This window comes from Atractosteus spatula, chromosome 2 (assembly GCF_055471065.1).
Source record: "Atractosteus spatula isolate fAtrSpa1 chromosome 2, fAtrSpa1.hap1, whole genome shotgun sequence".
In the NCBI taxonomy this organism is placed as follows: Eukaryota; Metazoa; Chordata; class Actinopteri; order Semionotiformes; family Lepisosteidae; genus Atractosteus; species Atractosteus spatula.
The window spans coordinates 58,264,732-58,289,805 of record NC_142707.1 but is presented as its reverse complement, the minus strand read 5'-3'; the positions used below and the strand labels follow the sequence as shown (position 1 = coordinate 58,289,805).

Genomic DNA, 25,074 nt, shown 5'->3' with positions numbered 1-25,074 from the left:
AGCCTTAATGTAATATAAAATGCATGCAAATAATTGAAAAAAATGCAATTATTTAAAAAAGTACAGTATTTTGTGCCATTTTATGTTATTGTTAGAATGTGTCGAATTTTCCATATATTTACAATGTAGTGGTCTGTGTAGAGTGTAGGAATCCAAAACTTGAATATTAAAAATAACGTTTACATTGTATCTTGTAAATTGTTATTAGGAGTTCAAATGTTTAAAGAAAATAAGACTTTTTTCTGACCAAAACAAATCCATATAAAGGTTTTCTTGATCTGAATTTGGATTGAGGTCTGTTATATTCCTGGTGTTGTGAAATTTGCTTTTGTGTTGAGTTAGTGGTAATGATTCTGTGATCTTTTGTCTGGGTTTTTATCAGTTCCTGCCCCGCATTCAAAGACACCTTGTAAAAAAAAACAGCTCTTTCTTGAAGAATGTCTTAAAGAAAGTTTTAAGTATTTTTCCATTGTGATACATGGCATTATTTAAAAGGATAGCAAAAAGCAAATGATTCAAAATCCACACCCTGAAGACTACTTAGGCCTAAAATATGTAAGCATATACTGTGTGCTTACAAATTCAGTTCTGTGCAATATTTCACCCCTCTTGACTGATACATGATAAAGATGTCAAAGCTTTTCAAAGGAAATAATTCATTCTAAAAATGCGTAGGATGGAGCTGAAAAGGCGATAGAATTAAGTTTCTAGTTTGTTAGAGCATGTCAGGGCAGAGAGCTCTTAACCATGAAAAGGATTGCTAAATATTTATGTGCGTGGGAAGAAAATTAAAGTTCAGCATAAATTAATATATAAAAACAAATCTGTTTATTAAATGACTGAATTTATTAAGAAAATGCATTGCCTGTACTCTTTGGTAGAGCTTTCCTCAGGACAAACAGGGAAACCTTTACAGGAACCTGTAACTCCAAACTGTTTTGGAAATGATATAATTTTTGGACTTCAAGCCATTATTGTAAGTTATTAGTTATAGGTAAGTGAAAGTGAGAAATTCCATAATCAGTAGGTGAAGTTTCTAGTTTTGGAACATTACCTTGCCTCTCTTGCCTCACAAGATGGATCAACAGCACTACAGTGTACTGTGACCTGTTTGTACAGGTTGACTTGTGCAGCTTTGTGGCAGTACAGTATGTCACAATAACAGCTTCATTGTGTTTGTCTGCAGGGTACCTGACCAGAGCGCTCAGGAATTACACAGAACAAGCCTGTGATGGCGAGTACTTTTCTGTGCAATGCCCTCCCAGGACTACGATTAGCATCCAGTCCTCGTTTTATGGAAGGAAGGTCCCAAATCACCGGATGTGCCTGCCACACCTCTCGCCTACCAACACAAAGCTGTTCAAAGAGGATACAGCGTGTTCTGTTTCAACTTCATTACAGGTAAGTACAAATGTTATTTTATTGGAAGGGCATTAGAAGGTATAGCCCCCAGCTGGCAGAACTGCTATCCTGCTCCGCAGGGTTGTATGTTCAGATTCTGTGTTATTTATTGTTGTGGAATGATACAAGCATTGCCATGTTTAAAAAAAACAGAGAAGTTGTGTTCTGGAAATTAATTTTACCTCTTGCACTGAAAATGTTACTATTTATCTGTGATCCTGTCATTATTCATCTTTTAATAGTGTCAGCATTTACTTTTTTTAAAATTTTGTATATTAGAGCTGCGTATTCTCCCACTGGATTTGACAGTGGGTTAGACAAAGTGCTGTGTACTGTTATATCATGCTTTCTAATAGTAATAGATTTGTGTCTTTGATGGTCAGGATTTTTTAAGTAAGCCCCTTTTTAAGATTTTCCTCTTAGGCATCTCACAGCACTTAGCCTGCATAGCCCACATGAGCTGCAGACAATCCCATTGATCCGAAAGGGCAGTTCAGCTTGACACCCACTGGGAGTCCTGGGGATATCATTGTAGAAGCAGTCTTATATTTATTTTGAGGTGAGCAGTAGTGTTTCAGCTTGAAAGTATAGATATACTGCATCAGGATCTGGTATACCTTCTCCCAACCACTTTCATACCTTTATGATGTAATTCTGGGGTGAGAGTAGCATCAAATGTGTAAGTGGTGTTTAGAGTTTTAATGAGGATGGTGATTCATGTCTTGATTTGAATGAATCGGAATTCAGCTTGAGAAGACGATCTTCATAAGCTGATGCAGCACTTTGAAATGTTTTCCAGGCTCTTTGTCTGTCTAGGAACCATAATTTTCCTGTCACTGACAGGGGATAACAGAAATATTTGAGAAGCATTTTGAAAAATGGGCCTTTCGTTTTACAATTTTCAAAGTTGGATAGGTACTGTTAAGGCACATTCAGGTTTTCTTTCCCAAACAGAAGATCCTTACACTGCAATAGTAGTTTTCTTCTAATGATAAGAGTGACCAAGTGTTGATTTGTTAGATAGAGGATGTTTGTCAGTTCATGGAGAGAAATCCTTTGTGTCTACTTTCTAGCATTTTATTGGATAAGATATGGTACTTTCCACTGTCAAGTTCTTGTGATTTCTTTTTCGTTCTTTCGTAATGCTCAGTGAAGAGATTCTGTCTTCTGTATTCTGTCACCATACATTAGTGCCTAGAGGAGAAAACAAGATCAAAGTCTTCATTCAGCGTTTCAAAACATTCTCGTATTTCAGGCTACTTTTACCTCAGTATTTTGGCTTCTTTGTTCAACATTATATCCTTCAGCACATACATCTATGCATCCTAGTTTAACAAGCCACGGTGAGGGACAGGTCACTGTATTACAAGGGGTCTCTACTCGTTTTTAATTTCAGAATCTTTTTGAGATGATCATAACAAAGTCAAAATGGCAAAGACAAGTCACGTCAGGGTTCCCCTGCAGATATAAATTATTGAGTAATATCAGAAATGAACATTTATAAACAGTACATTGCCTTTCATGAATCATCTCAAGATGTTATATAAGGATAAGCATTATCATCTTTTTTAAATCTTTTACTAGAGTGGATTTATGTGGTATTGCAGGAGTAAATAGACAATGACTAGATCTGACAGATCTATTTGCTAATCTTGTGCCTTTAACAATCTGCAAAAAGCCCTGCAGATTGGAGATGGTCGTAGTGTAGAATTAAAGACTTCATCAAGCAGGGGTTTTGTTAATTGGAAGGGAAGGCTTGACACGTCATGCTAGAGAACTCTTAATTCCATGTTCTTTCATTAAGATAAAACTGTACCTTCTTTTAATGCAGCTTCTTTTAAAAAACTCATTTCAATTGACGAAAAAAGATGAAAAGATGATCAAAAGATGAATTTAAAAAATCCCACAAGGGAAAACTGTGAAAGTGATTTAAAAAGCATGTATTTCACTCATCTCTTTGAAAGAACAAAGATTTTTAAAAATGTTGGCAAATTTAAGCGGCTACGAATTTAGTTAATTGAATGATTTTACAAATGCTCAGAGAAAATGGTTCAATTAAAATGTAATTATAGACCACATATGAGGTAGATATAACTACTGTTCAAAAGGTATAGTTTTTGTAATTTATCAGTTGCCAGATACCTTGAGGCCTAAGATTTACATGTCACCTATGATTGCTAATCCAGGCTTTAGAACATACCTTTGGGTCAAGTGTTAAAAACCTGCTAGTCATAGCTTTTCAAGAGAAAACATTGTTTAACACTACCTGTGTTACCATTGTGTAACACTTAGGAATGTACACCCTGGGGCAGTGTTTGGATAAATTGGAAGGTGTAGCTCTAACTTCTTTAATGTGCTCAGGAGAAATGTGTAGGGTACCCAGAAAGTAACAGGGCTGTTTGCTTCCATCAAATGCTTATGTTAAATGTTGAACTAATTGAAAAAAGCAGTTTTTAATGGGATTCAGCTGTGTTTGTGTGTGTATGGCACGTCAGGTCCTTCACTCCTCTGAAAGGCATCATTTCATGTGATGGATAATTAAAGTGTAGAGCATAACCAAGCCAAAGTCAACTGTATTTTCATTTCAGATGTTAAATCTGCCAGTCTCCTTTTGGCTCTCCAACTCTATCTACAATAAGCCATTGCCATGAATTATAATCTCTCTGCCAACCCAGGCATTACAGTAACTTCTGTAGTACAAAAGTTAAATACTCTTCAGAGCTCAAGAAGTGCAATTAACATTATTACAACATTGAAGCCCTTTTCCCAGAGCCACAAACAGTATTTCTGATATTGTGAAACAACATTACTTTTCATCTTTCAGTGTGGACGAGCATCATATAAATCATAATGCCAAGTATAAATTGAATCCTGTTTCCAGTCCTAGTTGTCATTTTCAGACACAAAAACAAAATTCATTACACTGTTTCTTTGAATAGAGTTGCCTCCATTTGCTATCATTTATCTTCAGATCATCAGTTACATTTTCATTGCAGGCATTTTGCCTTCTCGCTTCAACAGCTCATCTATGGATACAAATCCTGTTGCGAAGCATGCTAAAACCAGCCCCCAGCCCTTCTCACACAAGCCACAGATTGCAAAAACCCAGAAATCTTTTTTTAAGTTTGTGAGCTCTGCTTCTCTATATGCTTTTCTTTTCTGCTGTTCTTTTTTTGGGAGGGGGGAAATAATACACTTTTTAAAACTAAATGCAGCAATCACTCACCAGCACTCATTCTATCTATAAAATATCTGGCTGACAATCAACCATTCAACTCGGAGGTTTCCTGGATTTGTTCATAAACTGTTTTGGAACAGTGGTTCCCAAAATGCCATTTCCATTTATTCATCTAATCTATATAAGCAGATTGGACTGTGACTTCTGTAGTTTCATGTAGTTGTAGTGTGAAATACATAAACATTTTCAAATGTGTTACCAGAGTGATTTGGACATTTTCTGCCATATCATTACTTATTTGGATAATAACATTGATAGAGAGAGGCGCCATGTCTTGTTATCATGTGGCCTTTTTGCCACACATAATTGATAGAAGATCTTCAGTTGCATGAATAAGTTATTTACCAACTGAGTGTGGCTTAGTCACTTTTAAAGTTTAAAGGCTGGCACAACAAGAGACTTTAAGGGCTTTATCAATGGGTGTCTGGGCACAAAAGTAGGTTTTCCTTGCTTCAGTTGGGATAATTTTCTCTAGAGGAACTCAGTGGGTTTTTCTTAGAATGCTGTATTTTTTGTTTCTAGATGTTGCCAAAAATTTCAGGCTTTATATACTGTAGTCATTAGCAAACACCTCATAACATACCACGCACTTCAACTGGAATTTTCCTCCTTCTCCATCCATATAAATCTCAGAATAATACAGGTTGGATCATACTTGTGGTTTTATGCCGTTTAACACTAGTGCTTGTTTCATCACTAACACAAACAGTGTTTGTCGATGATGTAATGTTACAGACATGTTCAGAGTCCTGATTCAATGTGCTAGCCTCTTTCTCATGAACATCATTTTGGATGTAGCCTTTTCTCCTTCTAATGGTTCATGTTTTAAGACACAAGTCTATCGGGCTTAAAGCACTGGATTCAGTTTATACTTCTTTAATAACTTTAAGGTGAAACTTCAGTTTCCACAGATTGCTCTGAATAATAACTGATTTCAAATGGGAAGTAATGTAGGTCTCTCTTGACTTACTAATTTTGTAATACTCTGCATGGACACAAAGGAAGATGGGTGGTGGCTAGATTAAAAGTGCTTTGATAAAGACAAAAATATATCACGTCATCAATATACTGTACATCTATCCATTTTATAACTGCTCTTTCCAATACGGGGTCGGGATAGAGCTGGAGCCTATCCTGCCAAGCAGTGGGCTGGATACACCCTGGATGGGACGCCAGTCCATCACAAGGCACACACAAACACTCTCACCAGTGCCAATTTTCCAAGAAGCCAGTTAACCTACCAGTATGTCTTTGGGCTTTGGGTGAAAACTGAGCCCCTGGAGGAACCCATGTGAACACGAGGAGAATATACAAACTCCACACAGAAAACCTCCCAGAAATTGAACCCAGGGCCCCAGTGCTGCAAGGTAGCAATGCTATCATGGTGCCATATGCTGCACACACAAAATAAAATATTTCTAATATAACAGAATTTCTAAATGCCTACTTCTTGGGTGCCTGAAAAGCCTTATGAGAAGTTGCAACAGAGTGACATTTCAGCTGAAATGTGGTTTGGCAGCCATATTAGGTTCACAAAATATTTGGAGATTTTCAAAAGTTTCGTCCAAACCAATTAAGGTACTGGTCTGAGATTGGTGCAGAATGTTACTTTGTGTCCAGAATTTGCGCATGTTCAGAACAACTCAGTTACATGGTTTGGCCTCTGTTTTGGTTTTGTCAAAAAACATTCAAACAACATCTTCTCTAAAACCGCTTGAACAACTGGAACAAAATTTGGTATATATCAACTAGGACAGGATCACAGAGAAATTCAGTACAGGTTTTAAGAAAAAAACAAGGCTGCTTTTAAGTAATCAAATTTCATGTGTTCCCCCCAGTCATCACTGTTTAAACAACTTGCAGCCTATCTCAGAAGCTTAATGAGCACAACAGGTCAACATCCCGAACGGGATGCTATCCTATCACAGGGAAAATGTATAAATTACAGTTAACCTAGAGCATATGTTTTTGGACAGAGGAAGGATACTAGAAAAGAGAACCCAGTGCAAAGCCACTAGAACACAGGAAGAAAAGCAAATGCCGCATGGAAGGTACACCCGGAATCAAAAACCAATAATCAAGAAATGTGTGGGAGCGAAGCTTATCGTCATGCTGCTCCAGTGGTAACTGTGGTTGTGGTAGTAAGCCTGTGTGGTAGCCCAAAGAGAAAATGCTAATCTTCCTTCTCTCTTCTGTAGAAAATGCTGGATGAGTGCCAAGACAGAAGAAGCTGTCACGTCCTTGTCAATAGCCGACTCTTTGGGACTGACCCTTGCCCCAGCAACAGCAAATACCTCATCGTGTGGTACAAATGCCGGCCAAGTAAGATCCTCTTTCTACCCGCCTGTTTACTTTGTCAGCATCTGAGCAATCCCTGCCCTAATCCTTTCAAGTTTTAACTGTTTTGCTTGCTGCACCACGTCGCCCCCCTCTCCCCCCGAATCAGGTTGTTTTACTTCAAGGAAAGAATAACAAACCTGAAAATGTGCACGGCCTCCTCATGTGCTGCTTTTCTTCATGCTCGATACCCCCTGTGAGTAACAATCAAAGACAACAGAACCCTCCTCAGATCACTCATTCTTCTTCTGTGTTTAGTTCACATTCCTCTGCTCTCCCCTGTGCCTACCTGCTTCTGTCATATTTTCACATCTGTCCACACAAAGGTTCTTACTGTTATGTGAGAAATGAAAGCATTCCAGTCTTTCCTTCTTTCTTTTCTTTGTGTTTCTCACCGATGGAACGGGTGTGAATGAATGGCTTCCCTGATCCGATCTCGGATGAACCTCTAACTGTAAAAGGTTCAGTTGTAGTGAAGTGACCTGTTCACTGAGGGCCTGGGTGTCCAGGCTGGGTAAATGAATAGTTGTTCTCACACTTCAGGAACTGTAAGCACACTCCAACCACATGAGAATATGTTATCTTGCTGGAAGTTATTCAGAAGGTAATGGTTATTAAGAATTGGTCCATCATGTTGTCTAAACTCTTTGGGAAGTGTTGTAACCACTGTACGGAAGCAACTGGCAAACAGGTTGATGTAAACTGCAGTCATATTTAAACTTCCATTTGTGTTCTTGTTCAAATAGAAGGAAGAGCTGATGTTTAACCATAGGTTACAAAATGCCATGAAAACTGCAAACTGGTTTAGCATCCAGCATTTTCTCAAGCTAGTTTGTCCTCTAGTCTGATGAACCAAAGAAAATAAATAAGAGTTCAGTTTTCAACAGTTTTCTGCCTGTCAAAATGATCATTAATTTAGTAATCAAGATCATCCCAATTCAACATTTTTTTATCTATTTAATGTAGAAGTTGTGGACTTTGCAAACTGTTCCAAATGCCCATTTTTATTTGATACAATGAAAGACTTTCATCCAGTCACTTCTGAGCTCATTTTTACATGTGCTTCTAAAAAATCCCCCCTTGCTGATGGTAAACTAAAGTTGAATAAATATCTGGAACAACCCTTCAGATAATCCAATCTTCACTGCAGTTATTCCAAGAGAATTTTGCTTTAGTTTTGCAGGCCTCTTAGATTAGAAATGATTGTGCTTCATGTTCTCTGTTTGCAGATGAGTACAAGAACAAAGTGGCATGCGAAGGTGACAAGATGAGACTGAGCTGTAAAAGGAGTATGGTGATTGCAATCTATTCTGCTTTCTTTGGGAGATCTCAGGAAGGAACTCTGGAGTGCCCCTATGTTAACTCTAGAGTGCCAGCAGTGGGTAAGACTGACGCCATGTTCTGTCAGCATACTTCCGAGCTGGGAGATTTAAACCAAAATACAACAATTCTTAATTGTTCCTTGATCGGTGTGGCCTCTAAGGGTAGTGCGCAGATCTTCCAGTAGACATAACCATCTTTGATGAGATTTCACGTGGGAGAGTTTGTTGGAGGGAATAACATACTGTACATTCCATTACCTGTGTTCACCTATTCCTCCTGAAAAGCCAATTCAAAGGTTATCGACAAATGCCATTAGAATAAAACCATGCAAGTGTATCAGGTTTACAGGGATTCCAGAGCTGGATAGGAATATAAAAACTGAAAGAATGGAATACAAAGGTTGAATGTCATTAGTCACTGAAATCGAACAATACTGGGGAACATGCCCTACAGTGCATCTATTATATGGCATCTTTTACATGTTCACAGGTTGACTCCATTAGGTTTCATATTCCAAATTAACAGTGTTATGTTACTTCAGTATGTAACATGATTAACAGTCACTTTTTATTTTAATCAGAGAGTGCCAAATCCCTCAAAATGGAGAATAACCTTACTTTTACGTTTATTCATCGTTAGTTTGAAACACTTGGGAGCCCTGTGATGGACTGGCATCCTGTCCAGGTGTATTCCCTCTTTGTGCCCTTTGCTTTTGGGATGGCCTTCACGTTTCCATATCTCTTTCCAGTAACAAAAATAAATGTAATTCCTGATAATAAATCAATTAATCACAACCTCTAAGCAAGTATTCTACATTCAAGCATTCTGTTTGCTTTTTTCCAATGCTTAAATGCTAAAATACTGGATTCACTTCAACTCTCTAGGTCTTTTTCCTCAGTGTACTTTCCATTTTCTCTATAAGAATATCCTGGTTTCAAAACTCGAACAGGAAGATGTTGTTGAGGTAATTTTTAAATTGCTGTGCTCTGGCAGAGAAAACCTCTCTTTGTGCCAAGATGAAAGAGCTTTGACAGAACTGTGTTTGGGCTGTCTGTGAAAGGCTTTGTGAAGGATTTACCTAGATGTACCTCCAAGCAAAACCTGCACTATGAAGACAGAAGGGTCTAAAAGATGTGAGACACTGATACATTGATTCAGACACCTTTGGTGCAGGTGGAAAGATTCAGGATGTAATTTTATACAACACATTGTAATTATTTTACAGTAAATGAATCAATTAATTTCCAGGAACGGCTATTAACAAATGCACCTTTGTTATGAGTGACTGTGGGGGGAAAAAGCCTGTACAAACAGCACATCTTTTTTCGGAAACAGCAGTTTTGATTGAGGATATTTATTTACTGCCACTTAATATCTCTAATTTAAGAGAATGCAAGAGTGTAGGGTTCAGTATGGAAGATTAAAGTTTGGGAATATGGTACAGACTATTTAGTACTATATACTGCACATCATACTGTATCACTGTATTCATGATTTTATAAAAAAATAGGAATTCAGATATTGTTTTTGGCATCATTTTGGGAAATTGATTAGTCATGAGTGACTGTGAATCATCTCACTTCTGACAGAATGTTTTTGGCACAAGCAATGAGATGATTTAACCTTTTAAATGCCAAGCCTGGAAGGAAGAGTTAGAATGGAAACATCATGCCCATCTTATGAATAGAGTGCTAACTTTGTGGCGTTTTTTGGAGGCTGGATTAAGTGTGCTGTCGCTTGCAGTCTGTTGGCTGCAGTCAGTCTATGGTTGCACTGATTCACATCTGTAACATACTTCACTATGATCTGTCACATATGTACTGTAGCTTTACTAGATGTTATTGGAATCTAATGGTTCCAAATGGATCTTTGTTTGTTAGTTGCAGTGTTCTCACTCATTATCTGAATTTGTATCCAACGAACCAGTGAGGTCTGTGATATGGAACAGCAAGTCAACATGACTTGCAACTTTGCAGCAACCAATAGCATTTCTTTTCAAATAAGTTTATTACACACTTTAAATGTAAAACTTGTTTTCGCTTTTAGCAGTAAATTCTACAGCAACTCTTTCTAAATGAAAATAAACAGAGGTCTACCACGTAGAATCAACAAGAGCTTGTCATATTTGTTTTAAATGAATTCAGTGTTTTATTTTGAATAATTAAATTACTTTAATAATTTTAATTTTAAAAATAATTTTTATTATACTAATACTTATCCACTATTAACAGAGTGTTGATCTGTCTTAACTAGGGTTGTTTCTTTTTACAATTTATGCAGGTAGAAATGAAAGAGTTTTTTCTATATACACAGTAAAGTGGCTTGCACAAGTATTCACCCTTTTCCAATTATGTCCCATTTTGTTTAATTACTAATGGATTACTAATGTATACAGATTTTAAAATGATTATTTTTCATCAAAATGTGAAAGTTAAAAAAACACTTTTATGGATAACAAGATTTTGTCAGCTAAAACCGCAGAGAAATTAAAAACTAAAATGTTGATTGTAAATGTCCTCATACCCTTAGCTATAGCAAACCTAAAGTAATTCTAGTATAGAAACATTACAGTTACTTCAGTGGCCTCTGTGTGCACCAATTGTGTTTGACACATTTGGTTTAATGTTTAAAAAGCTTACTCTGAAAGATTCCTTTTCACACTTCCAGCAATGATCTCGACTCACTGTGGGTCTGACAAGGGTTTGGGAATGCTACATTATTAACTATTAATAAGTCTCCCTTACTGTATATGGACCTCTGTAAATCTCTGCTCTATTAAGAGGGAAGCCAATCGGTGCCAATTAGGTATGTGTGTAATATTGAGAAGGAAAGACAGTTAAAACTCCTAATAATAACAACCAGTCAACTAATTTTAGCATACTTTTTTGTGTTATGTTCTCCATATTATTCCAAATGTATGATTTTAAAACAAAAATAATTACACCCTTTTTTAAATTAGCCTTGTGTTAAGCTTTACTGTTTTAAAGGGTGCCTGTTAAGGTGTCTAAAAGCTGTATAAGGAGGTTTAATTATAAGGTGGTACATTGCACATTGCAGGTTATCCTAGTTACTGTGTTTGTGAAGTCATAGTTTGGTCCTCCAGTGTTTTAACCCTTGCAGTGTCCCTCTCAGACAGTCTTTTATGAATGAAAGTAGAAGAATGCTTGTAAAGTTGAATTAACGTTTTTCCAGGGACACTTTGAAGTTTAGTCACCTTCAAAGGTATTGGCACCCTTGACTGTATAAAAAAACAACACAGGTAATGAACACTACTGTGTTTTGTAATTTTCCAGCATGTGAAACATATTTTACTTTGTTAATCATTCATTTAAATAAAAACCAAAATTACAAAATTTCTCAAATTTTACATTTATTTTAAAAAGTCACAGAAAAGTGCATCAATTATTGGTGCCCTTGTTTTCATTACTTTGTGTATCTTCCCTTTACAATGGTAATAACAGTGAGGCTTTTTCTATAATGTATTATGTCAACAGAGAACACATTGGGAGGGATCTTATGCTATTCCTCATTCCAGATCCTCGATATCCTTCGATCTGTGTTTATTTCGTACTCTCTACCTCACACTTCTAGGGTTCTGGGTTCAAATTAAAGTTTGGGATACCTGTATGAGTGGAGTCTGCTTGTGTAGTGGAGCTAGTTCGGATAGGGTGATTTCATCGCACTCCCTGTGTGCAGCAGGGACATCGGCTGCCTGGGCTGAGGGAGGTCTCCTTTAGCTCATGCGGCTGGTTCCCTGTTGCATTACGTTGGAGACCCGGGTTCGCGCCCCAGGTGTTGCGGGACGAAACGGGTGGCGGAGGTAACAAGCCCGCACAGAACCACGACGGTCACACTTGCAAGAGTTTGTCTAGTGGCTCTGGTCTTTGTCCACCTCTCAAAGGCCTGTATATAGGCTTGATTGTCTGCTCAGAAGTATCTTTTTCTACAGGGGTTTCAGTGGGATATCGAACTTGGACTTGATCATAGCACTACCAGTGCAGGCTTTGAGACTACAGAGAAACAGAAGCAATGAATGTGATAAGACAAACGGCCCCCTTTAATTTGTGGCCCTTTTAATAGTCAAAGACTTTTTCTGAAGTTGTAATCTTTCATGTTGTCAGTAAGTTAATTGCCAGTGTGACCAATAAATTACAATGAGTGATATTAACCCCAAAGTGTTGGTGTTTCGTAACAAGTTGGACAGAAATGTTTGCAAAAGCAACATTGGACAGTATGTTGATGCGGAAAAATAAAAGAAGCAGTCGAGACTTCATTTTTAACACCTGTCTTTCTCCAGCCCAATAGAAAGTTGATACCATACCTCATATCCATTCTCTGTGAACGTTTCTCTTTTCTCCAGCTCGCCAAGTGAAAGCACATATTGAGAACCTGATGGACCTGGTATTTGATGCGAGTCAGATTTGGAATGTGGGAGTGAATGGAAGCTGTTTGCGGTTCTTTGCGTTTCAACTGTGGGAATGCTTTTAAAGGACATATGGGGTCAAACAGGGAAAAAGTACCACAAATGAAGCTTTAATCTGCGGAGGACATTTGCAGTGTATATATTACCAGGTGACAGAAGATTAGACCCACTCACCTCCATTTACATTTAGCACTGGATTTCTTGTTCACTAATTGCTCATAAGGGAATTCAGTGAGTTCGTGTGTGAGCATTGTCATGAGAGCTATTACTTTGTTTCATGGTGTATACTGCACTTAGGTCAAGGAAATTGATCTGGCAGATTCCAAGAGGGTAAAGAGGCAATCAATCAAGTTGACTGCTCAGGTACCTATAGCAAAAGACATAACCAAATTGAACGTGCATTTCCGGATAAAAACGGTAGTCTGAAATATACTGACTGTGCTACTTCATTGTAAAAATTTGGCCAATAAGGATAGTCAAGTTAAAAAAAATTGGGCTTGCTCAAGTTTTGTGTTTGACATAAAGATGACACTGGCATACTCAGCCTACTGGACTTCACATAATTGAAACAGGATTGTTTTATTGTACAGTTTCTGTGTGTTCTTAGAATGACATGCACGTGGATCCTAAGTAAGAAAAACCAAACAGATTGGCAGTTTCTGGGGAAAAAGAAAATGTGGCGCCTGTGGCCCTTGATGTAATGAATTTCTGTATGTGCCTCGGTTTGACTTCTTGTAGTAATCGGTATATGAATTACAGACCTTAGTACTGCAGTGTTTTAAGTTCTGGATGTGTTAATAATTTGCAAATTGGACAAAGGTCTTCTGACACAGCTAAAAACAGAATGACCAACAACTCAAACAGGCAATAAGATTCATATGTCTGTCACAGTAAAGCTGCTACAGTTGAAATAATTGGATTTGGTTTCCCATAATTTCATGCAAGGGTGTCCCGGATAAGAATTATAACCATGGACACAGTCTAATTAACAAAGCCCTGGCTCTTAGACACTTTCTCAGCTCTCCTTCAAAGGACCGATTTAAACTTTTAATTGCATATTATAGCTTTTGAGCCATTTTTCACTGTGACCCACATAACCAAATGTTCTGAGGTCAACTTTATGATCTAATCTCCTACTAGAGGTCTTTGAATACACAATACTAAAACTATCATGGTACAGAATGTGTTAGGATACTACTGCCAGTTTTTAGGCTTTATTTATGTAGTCTTTATCTGCATGTAAAATCATAATTAGTGCTGTTCAAGCACATCAGTTTCTTAAAGATTACAACAATCTGCTGATGACCGGACCACCTGTTTTTCTAATTGTATGTTTATTAAAGACAAACGTTTGTTCTAACTGTGAATAGAATGTAGTAAATTTATACCATTCGTTTCAATATCCAGAAACCTGCCAGGAGACACATTTATGAATCTGAGCTAACAAGAAATAACCAAAAATAGCAAAACAGAAAAGCACGGATTGAAACTAGCTTTTAAAATTGCAAGTGGGTGATGAGCAATCAATGTGTTACAGTCATTTTGGTGACTTATTGAGATGGAAAAAATTGTTCATGTGAAGTCAGCCTTCCTGTTCATTTCGTCATTAGTTTTAGAAAGAATACTGTAAAAACCTGGAAGACTTGAACTTTTTGAAATTTCTAGCTTACTGAAAATTGACAACAAAGTGCAAAATATATATTTTGCATACATATAGTCGTGCAAAATGCGAAAGCTGTCGCATGCTACATTTCACACTTTGTGTTGGTTTTACTTTTTTATCATGCCGAATTCTTGTCATGCTGTATCTTTCAGCAGCATTTTACAAAACTTCTGTACTAGTTGAATGAGCTTTAAAAATGTACTGTATATGATTTAAAAGGTGTGCTTTACACTGTAAATGCGTCTTGTACAGATGATTTTCAGTAGTTTTTATATTTTGTCTCTTCTAATACTGTTGCTATTGGGTTTTCACATCTATTGTCGGTTTGTTTTTTCCCCAGACATTTAATTGTTGTCAGCAGCAGATGTCTAATTTTGATTTCATTGACATTCTTGTACAAAAAAGTTGTTAAAATGTTGATTAAAGTACTCGTGGGCACAAACTCCTAAAGTCCTTTCTTAGAAATAACTAAAGCTCTTTACCCTGCTCAGAAATACAGTACAGTGAAGTGACCAACAAATAAAACATAACATTTTGCCTCTGTTTCCTGTATGGAGTCAATCTGGGAACCAAAACCAGTGCCTCTGACCTCCTCAATTTTACTTTTTATTTGTCATTTCATGGGCAGCACAGTGGTGCAGTGGTCAGCATTGCTGCCTTGCAGAACTGGGGCTCTGGGTTCAATTCTGGACTGAGGTGCTATCTTCATGGAGTTTGTACGTTCTCCTAATGTTTGCATGGGTTTCCTCCCACAGTCCAAAAACATCCTGGTAGGTTAATTTGTTTCTCGGATAACTGGTGCCGTTGTGCATGTCTGTGTTCGTGTTTGTCTACCTGACCTGTGATGGACTGACATCCCCTCCAGGGTGTATCTTGCCTTGTGCACTTTGCTCGCCGGGATAGGCTCCAGCTCCCCCACAATTCTGAATTGGATGAAACAGTTAGAAAACTGATGAATGGATTGTCTTTTAATGTTTAAGTGACTTTACATTTTAAATCATATTGTTTTAGTCCAGCTTATGATCAGAGCGCATTCCCTTTTGCCCAGTGTAATTTCTTTATTGCTTTATTAGCACACTTATACAAGGTTGGCTCAGGTAGGATCAGTGACTGTTAGGTGTAACTTTGTGTCCTTCCCACTACTCCTTACACAGTATCATTCAAGCTCAGGGGAGAGGTCTTAACTGCCTGGTGGCAGGAGCAGTGGAAAAACTGACAGCCATTATTGTTTGATTTATTGCCAGCCAATTGAAGTTTCAAACACCAAATAGCTTTTACTACTACTGAGGTATGAAAGTCCCATTGAATACCGTGCACTGTAACATCAAAAGGGATGATTATAAATATAAAAATGATATTGACTCACAGGACCTTGGAAATTACATTATATACTTAGATAAGGTTTGTGACCAAGAGTTCCCCATCCATCATTGTACTGTCTTTGATGCACACTGACATTCTCTGTATCACAAAGAGTTCAGTTCTGTGGCATTTTAATGGGACATCACAGCATCCCATTAAAATGCCACCTAGAATTTATTTAGGTGAATGGAATAATATGGTTTCTTTATAAAAAAAGTTACTTGAAAACTCCTAGCATTTTACCTTGGCTGAATCACTTGTTTTAATTTGGTGGATTCACTCTAATCCCATCCACCCTTGATGCCGCATTTGAGAAATGCTTTTCAGATGTATTTCAGTATCTGATAAACTTTTGGAATGGCAACAACAATTTTTATTTCAGCATCGGTATGAGCTTTTGTTGTCTCATCTGTTATGGATAATGATCACATAAGATGAAAGGAGGCCAGTATTTTGTGTGGTCTTGCTATTTTTAAACCAGATAGAGTATCACAGAGGTTCAAACTGATAACAGATGAGCACACATCTTAGAGTGCACACATTCCTAATATCAGTTCATGTTCAATGAAAGCACAGCAGACTTGATATCATATCCAGGCTTTAATACTTATGGAGATTTCTGCAGTTTTAGTTTTCTAATTATAGTTTGGGCTAATGCAACAGTAAATCAAACAGCATGAGTTACTAAGAAGATAATACATTAGACCTTGAAATCAGATGGGACATGAGCTCTTTGTTTTGATAGATGTAATCTGCAATTTAAAAAAAGGCTTAACAAAGTTTTGATGAACAGCTTATACTCGTCATTGTGAATCGGCTTGCTTTTACATTCATGCTTACTTGGTACTGACTCACATCACCCTAAGAATAAATGTCACCTGATAAAGAAAATCTGCTTGATACTGTATGGCACAGAAGTGTCAGGTTATCAAAATAAAAGCCAGTTCTATCACATTGTTCTTTATTTTTAATTGAAAGTATCCGGTTCCCTGCTCTTACCCTAACAATTGTGTAATTCCAGAATGCCAGACAGGTACTGCACTTCAGATAATGACAGATCGGTGTCACGGCAAGAGAATCTGCAGTGTGCACGCCACCTCCCGTGAATTTGGGGACCCTTGTTACTCGGGCATTCGCAAATATCTCAACGTGATCTACACCTGTGGTAAGTCTTAACGCTATTTTTGTCACCCTGCAACTCACAACTGGCAACCCACTGAAGCTCAGCAGTTCTGAGCCTGGCCAGTACCTGGATGGGAGACCTCCTGGGAAAGATAAGGTTGCTGCTGGAAGAGGTGTAGGTGGGGCCAGTAGGGGGCGCTCACCCTGCAGTCTGTGTGGGTCCTAATCCCCCAGTATAGTGACAGGGACACTATACTGTAAAAAGACGCCTTCCTTCAGATGAGATATAAAACCAAGGTCCTGACTCTCTGTGGTCATTAAATCTTTAAAAATCCCAGGGCATTTCTCAAAAAGAATAGGAGTGTTACCCTGGCATTGTTGTTGTTGTTATTATTATTTTAAGATTTGTGCTTCTCATGGTTCCAACATGTCACATGCAACAAAAATTTCCACATTTATACCCTGTGCATTTTACCTAAGAATGTGGGGAAAAAATGGTATGCTACAGTACCTTTAAAAACAAGTTTGTGGAAAAAACACATGCATTTAGTCACTAGGGGGTGTTGATGACAAAGCAACTCTAAGGACCGTGTGTTTGAATGAGCTGTACGTAAGAGCAGTTACATATCAAGAGGAATCCATTAGATCCATCTAGCTGGTTTGGTAGTTACAGTAATGTCTACTTGATCCAAGGTTGTCATCTAGCTGTTCTGTGAAAGAAATCAGGGTATTGGCTTCATCAACATGGCTGAGTAGCTTGTTCAATACTCCCAACAGCCATCATTTTGTATAAAGAAGTGCTCCCCTTTCTTGCTTTTAAATGCACAGCCACATACTGTAGATTCCACTTGGCAATCCTGAAGTCCACAGTTCTGACTTTATCAATGGTTGTGACAGTCTTGAATACTTCAATCTAATTCCCTTGCGGTCTTCACTGATTGTTCAAGGCTTAAATGGTTTTACCCTGTCATTGTAGGTGATTCCATTAAACCACAGATTTTGTCTGGTGGGTCCTCTCTGAACTTATTCCAGAACAGCGAGATCTTTTGTGGAACATGATTAAATCTACTCAGTATTGTAAATGAGGCCTTACAAGTACAATATATAATTAGAACGAAAAACTTAAAGTTATTCAAATTTAATGTTTTTAACTACTGTATATTGTATATCCTAACATTTTGTTTATTGCTACATTGTCAAGATGTAGTAAATGATGTTTTACTTGCATTTAAAAAATACTTTTCCTCTTGGTTTAGCATAATAGTATAGCATAGTGAAATATCTTGTCGTTTAATTCATGAGGCTCACATTTAAAGTTTTCCTTTAAATAAAATACAACAAAAGCAAATCTACAGCAATATTCTGTCCTTTGGAAGTGCAATGGAGTCCTCCAGACCTATGCAGAAGTTTCCTTGGTGTATAAAATGGGGTAACACCAGAGACCCCATGGTCTTTGGTGATAGGAGTAGTAATTGCAGTTATTGTAGCAGCAGCAGAAATAGTAATAGTAGAAGACATTTGTTATCATGGTCCAAGAGCTCTCCAAAGACTGAAGGTTGTCTTTGTAATCTACAAGTTGCGGTATGGTTATAAAAAAATAATTTGCTGAATCTAGCACTTTCTACTGTAGTGTCCATTATTAGGAAATATAAGACTATGGACATAGTAGCCACCCTGTCATACAGTAAGTGGACACAAGTTTTTCTCGGCATACTCTGCAGCTCTCACCTGGCAACCCACTGAAGCTCAGGAGGTGTGAGCCTGGCCAGTGCCTGGATGGGTGACCTCCTTGGAAAGCTAAGGTTGCTGCTAGAACAGGTCTAAATAGGACCAGTAGGTAGTGCTTTCCCTCCTGATGCCCCCCCATGACTTCATCACTCTTGTTCTCCTCCACACTGGTGTGTGATGTGTAGTGAGCTGACTGCCGTACTTTAACTGCTGCCCCATCATCTAGGTGGTAGCTACACATTAGTGGTGGTGGAGGGGAGTCCCCATTACCTGTATACCGCTTTGAGTGGAGTTTCCAGAAAAGCACTATATACTGTAAGTGTTAATAATATAGTATTATTATTATCTCTCTACCATGGAATGTGAGACAGGTATATTTCGGAACACAAGTATACTGTAAATCCAGTGGCAACAGCTGGAGATCTCCAAAATAAATTGGAATCTTCTCAATACAAAGTGAACTACTATTCAGCATCACCGGCATTAACATGGCCATGGTTTCACCCGAAACCTTTTTGGCACACTGTAGGACGTGTCAGTGTAATCCACGCCAGAGGAAGATTTACACAACACTAACTACAGAGGTGTGAGTACATGTGATTACATTCATCATTTCAATCATAGCAATAGCAATCATTTCTGATAATAATTACTTTTCTCTGAGCAATGCTATGAAGATTGTAATAGAACATGTTTAATTTTTAAACAAGAGACAGGATCTCTAAATCTTTGTGTTATGTAATGTTTTTGTTCCTTTTTCTTTTGGCTATGGAGGACGCTGTATGTCCCAGAGGTTAAAGGAACATTTCACTATGGAGAGAGAGTTGAAAAACCAATTTCAAACTATAATATGAAGCTTCTCCCTGATCCTATTATTGCCTACTTCTGCATTTCGTAGTGAAGAGACAGAGCCGAGGGAAAACTGGCATCAGACTGGTGCACAAGAGAGGCATTAATCACACTTTCGGTCTCTGAAGTGAAAACAAATACTGATCTCTAGCAGGGTTAAATACAGTGAAACCCAGTAAATAAAGTGTGCCATTAGAGACATGAAGTTACTGTGTTTTGCTTTTCTACTCAGTGTAAGAGGGAGTATCCACTTTCAATGCTGTTAGTAGCCTGGGTAAAACCTAATTTCCCTACTGACTGTAGAAGGTGATGCTTCCTTTGAGGAAGAGACCCCTGGGAGCCATGCAGTTTCTGAGAAGAGTAGCCTGCCTTGAAATTTCTTTAGAAGAACTGTGATTTCTAAGTAGATGATTATGGAATTTCTTCCAAAGTTTTAAATAAAAAAGGAAGTTTTTTTAGACCTGTTTTTTGTTTTAAACTGACAAAATTATATTTGATAACTGACACTTTTTATTTTGCCATGGCAGATTTGCAACAGTTTAGGTAAGAATTTCTACAGGAGAGCGAGCTGCAAATCCACGCCGAACTCCTCCTCTGAGCTAACTAGTGTAATTTATCATTCCTACATCTGTTATTACAGTCTTGTTCCAGGAAGTTCTGTGTTCAAACTTTCAAGGAGGAAAGTGCTTGCATCCATTCATTGAGATTACTTATTTTTGGTGCTGCAGTTGCTCACTGGGAGAGAGATGTCCAGGGGCAGCCTGTGGTTTTTCTCCAGTTACAGCGTTCTTGCTTTGTGCTCAAATTTCTGTTGTCATTCCAAAAGAGTAGGTGTTGTTTATTTTGGACTTGGCTCTTGCACTTTATGGCAGCCATCAACCATCAGACCTGCTGTGATTATAGCCTCCTAGTGTCTGGTTTCTGTGTTTATCAAATGTCCTGTTGCCAACTAATTCAGATACACGTCTTTATTTCAGGAGTAAGGCAATGGGAATGTATGTGCTGTGTTAAGAGACCATTAGTGAAGTAAACTAGCTTAGTCTCATTTTTACCTCACACATTTCTTATGTTTTGAGGAATAATTCATGCAAAGATGAAAGCTTTCTTAAAAGAAGGGAAGGGGCCACAGAAGCATTACTTTTAATCTAGATTTCTGTACTGCCCTTAATTTATGTATCGAATGATCTTGCAGCCAAATTAGCAAAATATATGGAACAAGGAACAAGAGGCATTAGGACTTGAAGCCTTGTATGCACAAGAGGATTTTACAGTGTTGTAATTATTACAAGGAACAACAAAAACCAGTATTTTTCCCGGGCTTTTCTAGAATGCTGTACCTCGACAATTTCTTTGGTTGAACAGTGTTTGATGAAGGGTGGCTGCTAGCATTGATCTGTGTGCATATATAACCTTATGTTTAAATGCAATGCCACATGAAAGTAATCTGTAATAATGTTTAAATGTGATCAAGCAACCTTCATAAATTATTTTTGGGAACACTTAGTATAACCAGGTTCAATGTCTGCCTAAAATGTATAGGAAGAGGCTTTTGCAACCACAAAGAGACAATTTCCAGCACACAAGCATTCTTAGAGCTTTATGTGAACGTAAACATAGTTTTTAGTAGAGCACATAAATAAAGTTGATTTTTATCATCATAGTTTTATATACTCTGGCGATGTAATCTTTGGTCAACATCATCATAATGTCATGACATATATAGCACGTTTTCTCTACTTTAATGAGCTCATTATGAAGGACACTTTAGTACAGAAAACCTCTTATTTATTTATTATTTATTTATTTTTTAAGTCCTTAATATTTGAAACTGATTTAAGTACTGATGAAAGAAATCATACTAAAGTTGATTTAAATGTCATTTGCCATGCCTCTGTTTACTTTTGTGTCCTGTCTGTAGCCTTAGAGGTTTCTTTTGCCGTTGACAAACTTACTCTTTCAGTTTAATTTAAAATGTCTTAATCGGTTTGCTAATAGTTTTAGAGATATTTAACTTTGAAAGAGAAAATTTTGAATTGTTGTAGTATAGTCTAAACAATTGGTTTAGTGTAGATGGAATAGGCCCCTGTTAAATGTGGTAGTTGGAAAATGTTGTCCATAATTGGAAATCCGTGCTGTAAATGCCATTAGTATCTGCTATGCTGAGATATTACAGAATGCTGTTGAGACCCTCTGTTATAAGGAGATGATATTATCTGTTTATTTCATGATTGTACTCTGGCCCTGGTAGGAATCTAAACAATGGTGAAATGAATCACAGTTCTTTTTGGTGTAAACCTGCATACCTGGTTTGGCTTTGGAATCGCAGCGAGGTGGCTGTAGTAGCTCAGCATGGGGGCTAATGTGTGTTGACCCGGGTCTATTCTAATCAGTGCCTAATGAAAGCATTATCATTTATAACATATAACCACACAGTAATGTCGGCTGTCTAAATATTACATATTTAATTGCACAATTATTAATAAGGTCGAGTAAGTAGCTGCGTCAGCTTGCGTAGGCTGCAAAGGAACAGGCTTATTCCAAGCAAAAGGAAAATGAAAGAGACATAACGTTTCAGCTTTGGAGCTTCCTTACACCTGAAGGAGACTCCACTGTTGTGTCTCTTTTCTTTTCCTTTCAGCATGGAATAAACCAATTTTGGTTTAAAAACCAATTTTAAACCAATTAAAAGAATTTACCAATTCTTAATCAAATGTGCTTATTTCAGAAGCTTAAAGGATGTTCACTCTTATAGTATGTCATTATGCAGTCTAAGAAAGAAGAGCTCCTTTTATTCTATATATACACTCCATGTTTTTTTTCCCAAAATCAAGCTCTTGATTGGTGAACATCTATAGAGAGGTGCCATCTTTTGCATAGCACTGACACAACAATGGACATTTATGTACTGTACATATATAAATGTCTCATGATACTGTCCACTTTCTTTTCTGTTGTCATTTCTTAATTAACTTAAGTATGCCAGTTTGAGTCAAAAACAGTCTTCAGAAGAAAACAATAATTACCTTCCACCTGTCCTCCCATTCCACATTTGTGTTCTTTTTATTCCCTAGGTCTAAACAAAACGTCTACACCTTTCGCAGTATTCTCATATGCATTTCTTGTCCACAGTCCACAGTTGCTATCCACTCCAGAAACCTTTTGCTGTAACAAAAGGCAGAAGGAGTGATTTGCAGATACATTTACAATGCCACTCTGGCCATTTCAGAGTCACACAGATGGCATCGTGCTTTTTCACCAATTATATTTATTGTATTTCTTGAATACACTCTTTTAAAGCACTATTTTTGCTTTATGCCATATTGGAGAAATTGAAGTTAAAGGTAAATCCACATGCACCTACTGTAGGTAAAATGCAACAAACAGAGATCATTGACGGTTTCTAGTTAGCTGTGTTCTGGAATTCCACACTCGCTGTGGTCCAGTTTAGGTGACTTTAAAAAGACTAGTTGTCAAATTTTAAAATAGACTTTTTCCCAACTGAGGAGTTTGGTATGCATTCTTTGGTGTGCTAAGTCAGGATAAGGACCTTTAAATAATCCACAGAATTTTTTTAATTTTATGATTTCTTCCAGAAGCTCATAAAAATTCCTTGCCATAGTCTCAAGTTCCATTGATTCATTTTTTTTAAAGCTGCCTTTGAAAAGCAGTGTGACTGTTGCCACTGCAGATATTGAACATTTTGTTGAGTTACCTTGAGGCTGGCGCAATACCTAATGATAAATGAAAGAAATATATAGACTGAAAGACTATACTGAGGGACAGAAAACAAATGTAATGTGTCTTTGGGCTCATCCAGTAGCCTGTAAACACATACTGGTACCAAAATGAAGCCTAACATAAAACATTTGGCCCCAAACAGATGAATCCTCTTTGAAACTGCTGATGCACGGTTATATGTGCAGTCTCAGCAGATCCAAAGAACTGTTGTCATTACAAAGAGAGCTGTATGACCACTTTTAACTTCATCTAGTTTTACAGCTGTTGTGGAGAGGACCTACCCAACACCAGAAGTAGTACAAGAGTAGATCCAACACAATCACCAAGTTCCAAATGGAAAGAGGATACTTTTACAATCTTGTATCTTAAGGATGAGACCCTTTACCTTGACATCTGCAGGATATTTTTCAAGACAGAATATGGGCATGTTTGGATAATAGATGTGATTTTTTTTTACTTTAGCTACACCATTTGTATAATATAATATAATATTTGTATATTATAACAATAATTTTATTCTGCTCAGGCACTGTTCTGAAAAATGAGGTAAGACTTTGTTTGTATTTTATGTATAAAAACTACATATTGTTTTTTTTCCTGCTTTGTTAGATATATTATTTAAGACAGCAGCCCAAAAAGATTTAATGATTGTGTTTTTGCCAGCACTTATTCAAATACTGTATATAATGTCTCATGATACTGTCTGCTTTCTTTGTGCTTGTCATTTCTTAATCCACTTAAGTATACCAGCTTGTGCCATTTGGTTGGAATTAAGGTCTAGCTTTGGTGTTTTCTAGTTGTGTAGCCTATAATGTATAGTGTAGTGTTATCTAGTCTTATTGTTTATGTTTTTGTCTAGTCAGGTTATGAAATATCTCCCATTTATAAATAACAGCTCCCATGGTACAGTAGGTTATCTTCCAGTTCATTTGTTATCAGTGAAGCTTCGTCTTCTTCTTCCTTTGTATGTGTGATATTTGTAGTTTTCCTGTCAGCTGATAACAGCTTTGTTAGAGAGGATTGTGAATTTAGCCTGTTTTTTAAATAATACAATTACAATGATCAAGAAGCAATTTTATTTTTGTATATGAACAAGAATGTTCGTTCCTTTTCTAGGAACTCGGCTAGTATTTAACATCCGTATTTTGTATGCCTCTGTATGACTCTCTCTGTTGTTATTAAGTATGATAACTATTCCAGTAAAATGTGTACTCTAAAGAATTTCTCAAATGGGATTTCCCAGAAGTTCAAAAGCAAATAAAGGTTCTCGCTATTCTAGGAAAGAAGAATTAGGAGTGTGGGGGATACATATACAGTTAGCTTGGAAGGTCTGCTGAAAGTTAAGTAAAGTTATTCATTTAACATTGAACAGCAGAAAGACAAACAAAGCGCTTTGCCATACATGTGACGATCATACAGTACACCACAAATACGTAATGCGATGATTGGAAATTGCTTATGACATGGAGGTTTCCATGAAAGCCCAGAAGCTAGAATTGTGTAATAAAACCAAAGCTACAATGATAAACATATTTTGTGTGCTTTCAGATGTGTGAAAATTAGTACAAATTGTAAAAAATATTGTCTAAAACTGCTGAAAGACTTTTGGTATGAATGTTACTTTCCTTCTCTCCAAAAATAAACAACAGAAATTGTTTTAGTAGACAAATGTTTCAATCACTGCTACTGCAAATATTTTTTAAAAAACATTTTAGTTCCTGCACTTTGTCTCTTATGAATCTGATTAGGAAAAAGTACCACATTGATGCCAGGTAGAAAGTCTACGCCTGACTGACTTTCCCCATAACAAGAGGGCCCACCCAGTCAGAATACGGAGACTGGCAGAGCTGATTACTTGTAATTATCTGATTCCCTTACCTCAGATTGTAA

At 37.3% G+C, this 25,074-nt stretch overlaps 1 protein-coding gene across 1 annotated transcript in view; it reads left to right on the top strand.

The window, feature by feature from the left end:
- eva1aa (eva-1 homolog A, regulator of programmed cell death a) overlaps positions 1 to 25,074 on the top strand; it is an 84,067-nt gene that overhangs the window by 28,809 nt on the left and 30,184 nt on the right. Inside the window, exons 2-5 of the mRNA XM_088935256.1 lie at positions 1,187 to 1,401; positions 6,838 to 6,961; positions 8,206 to 8,358; positions 16,769 to 16,912. Of these exons, the coding sequence (XP_088791382.1) occupies positions 1,187 to 1,401; positions 6,838 to 6,961; positions 8,206 to 8,358; positions 16,769 to 16,912 (636 nt within the window). The remainder of the gene's footprint in view (positions 1 to 1,186; positions 1,402 to 6,837; positions 6,962 to 8,205; positions 8,359 to 16,768; positions 16,913 to 25,074) is intronic.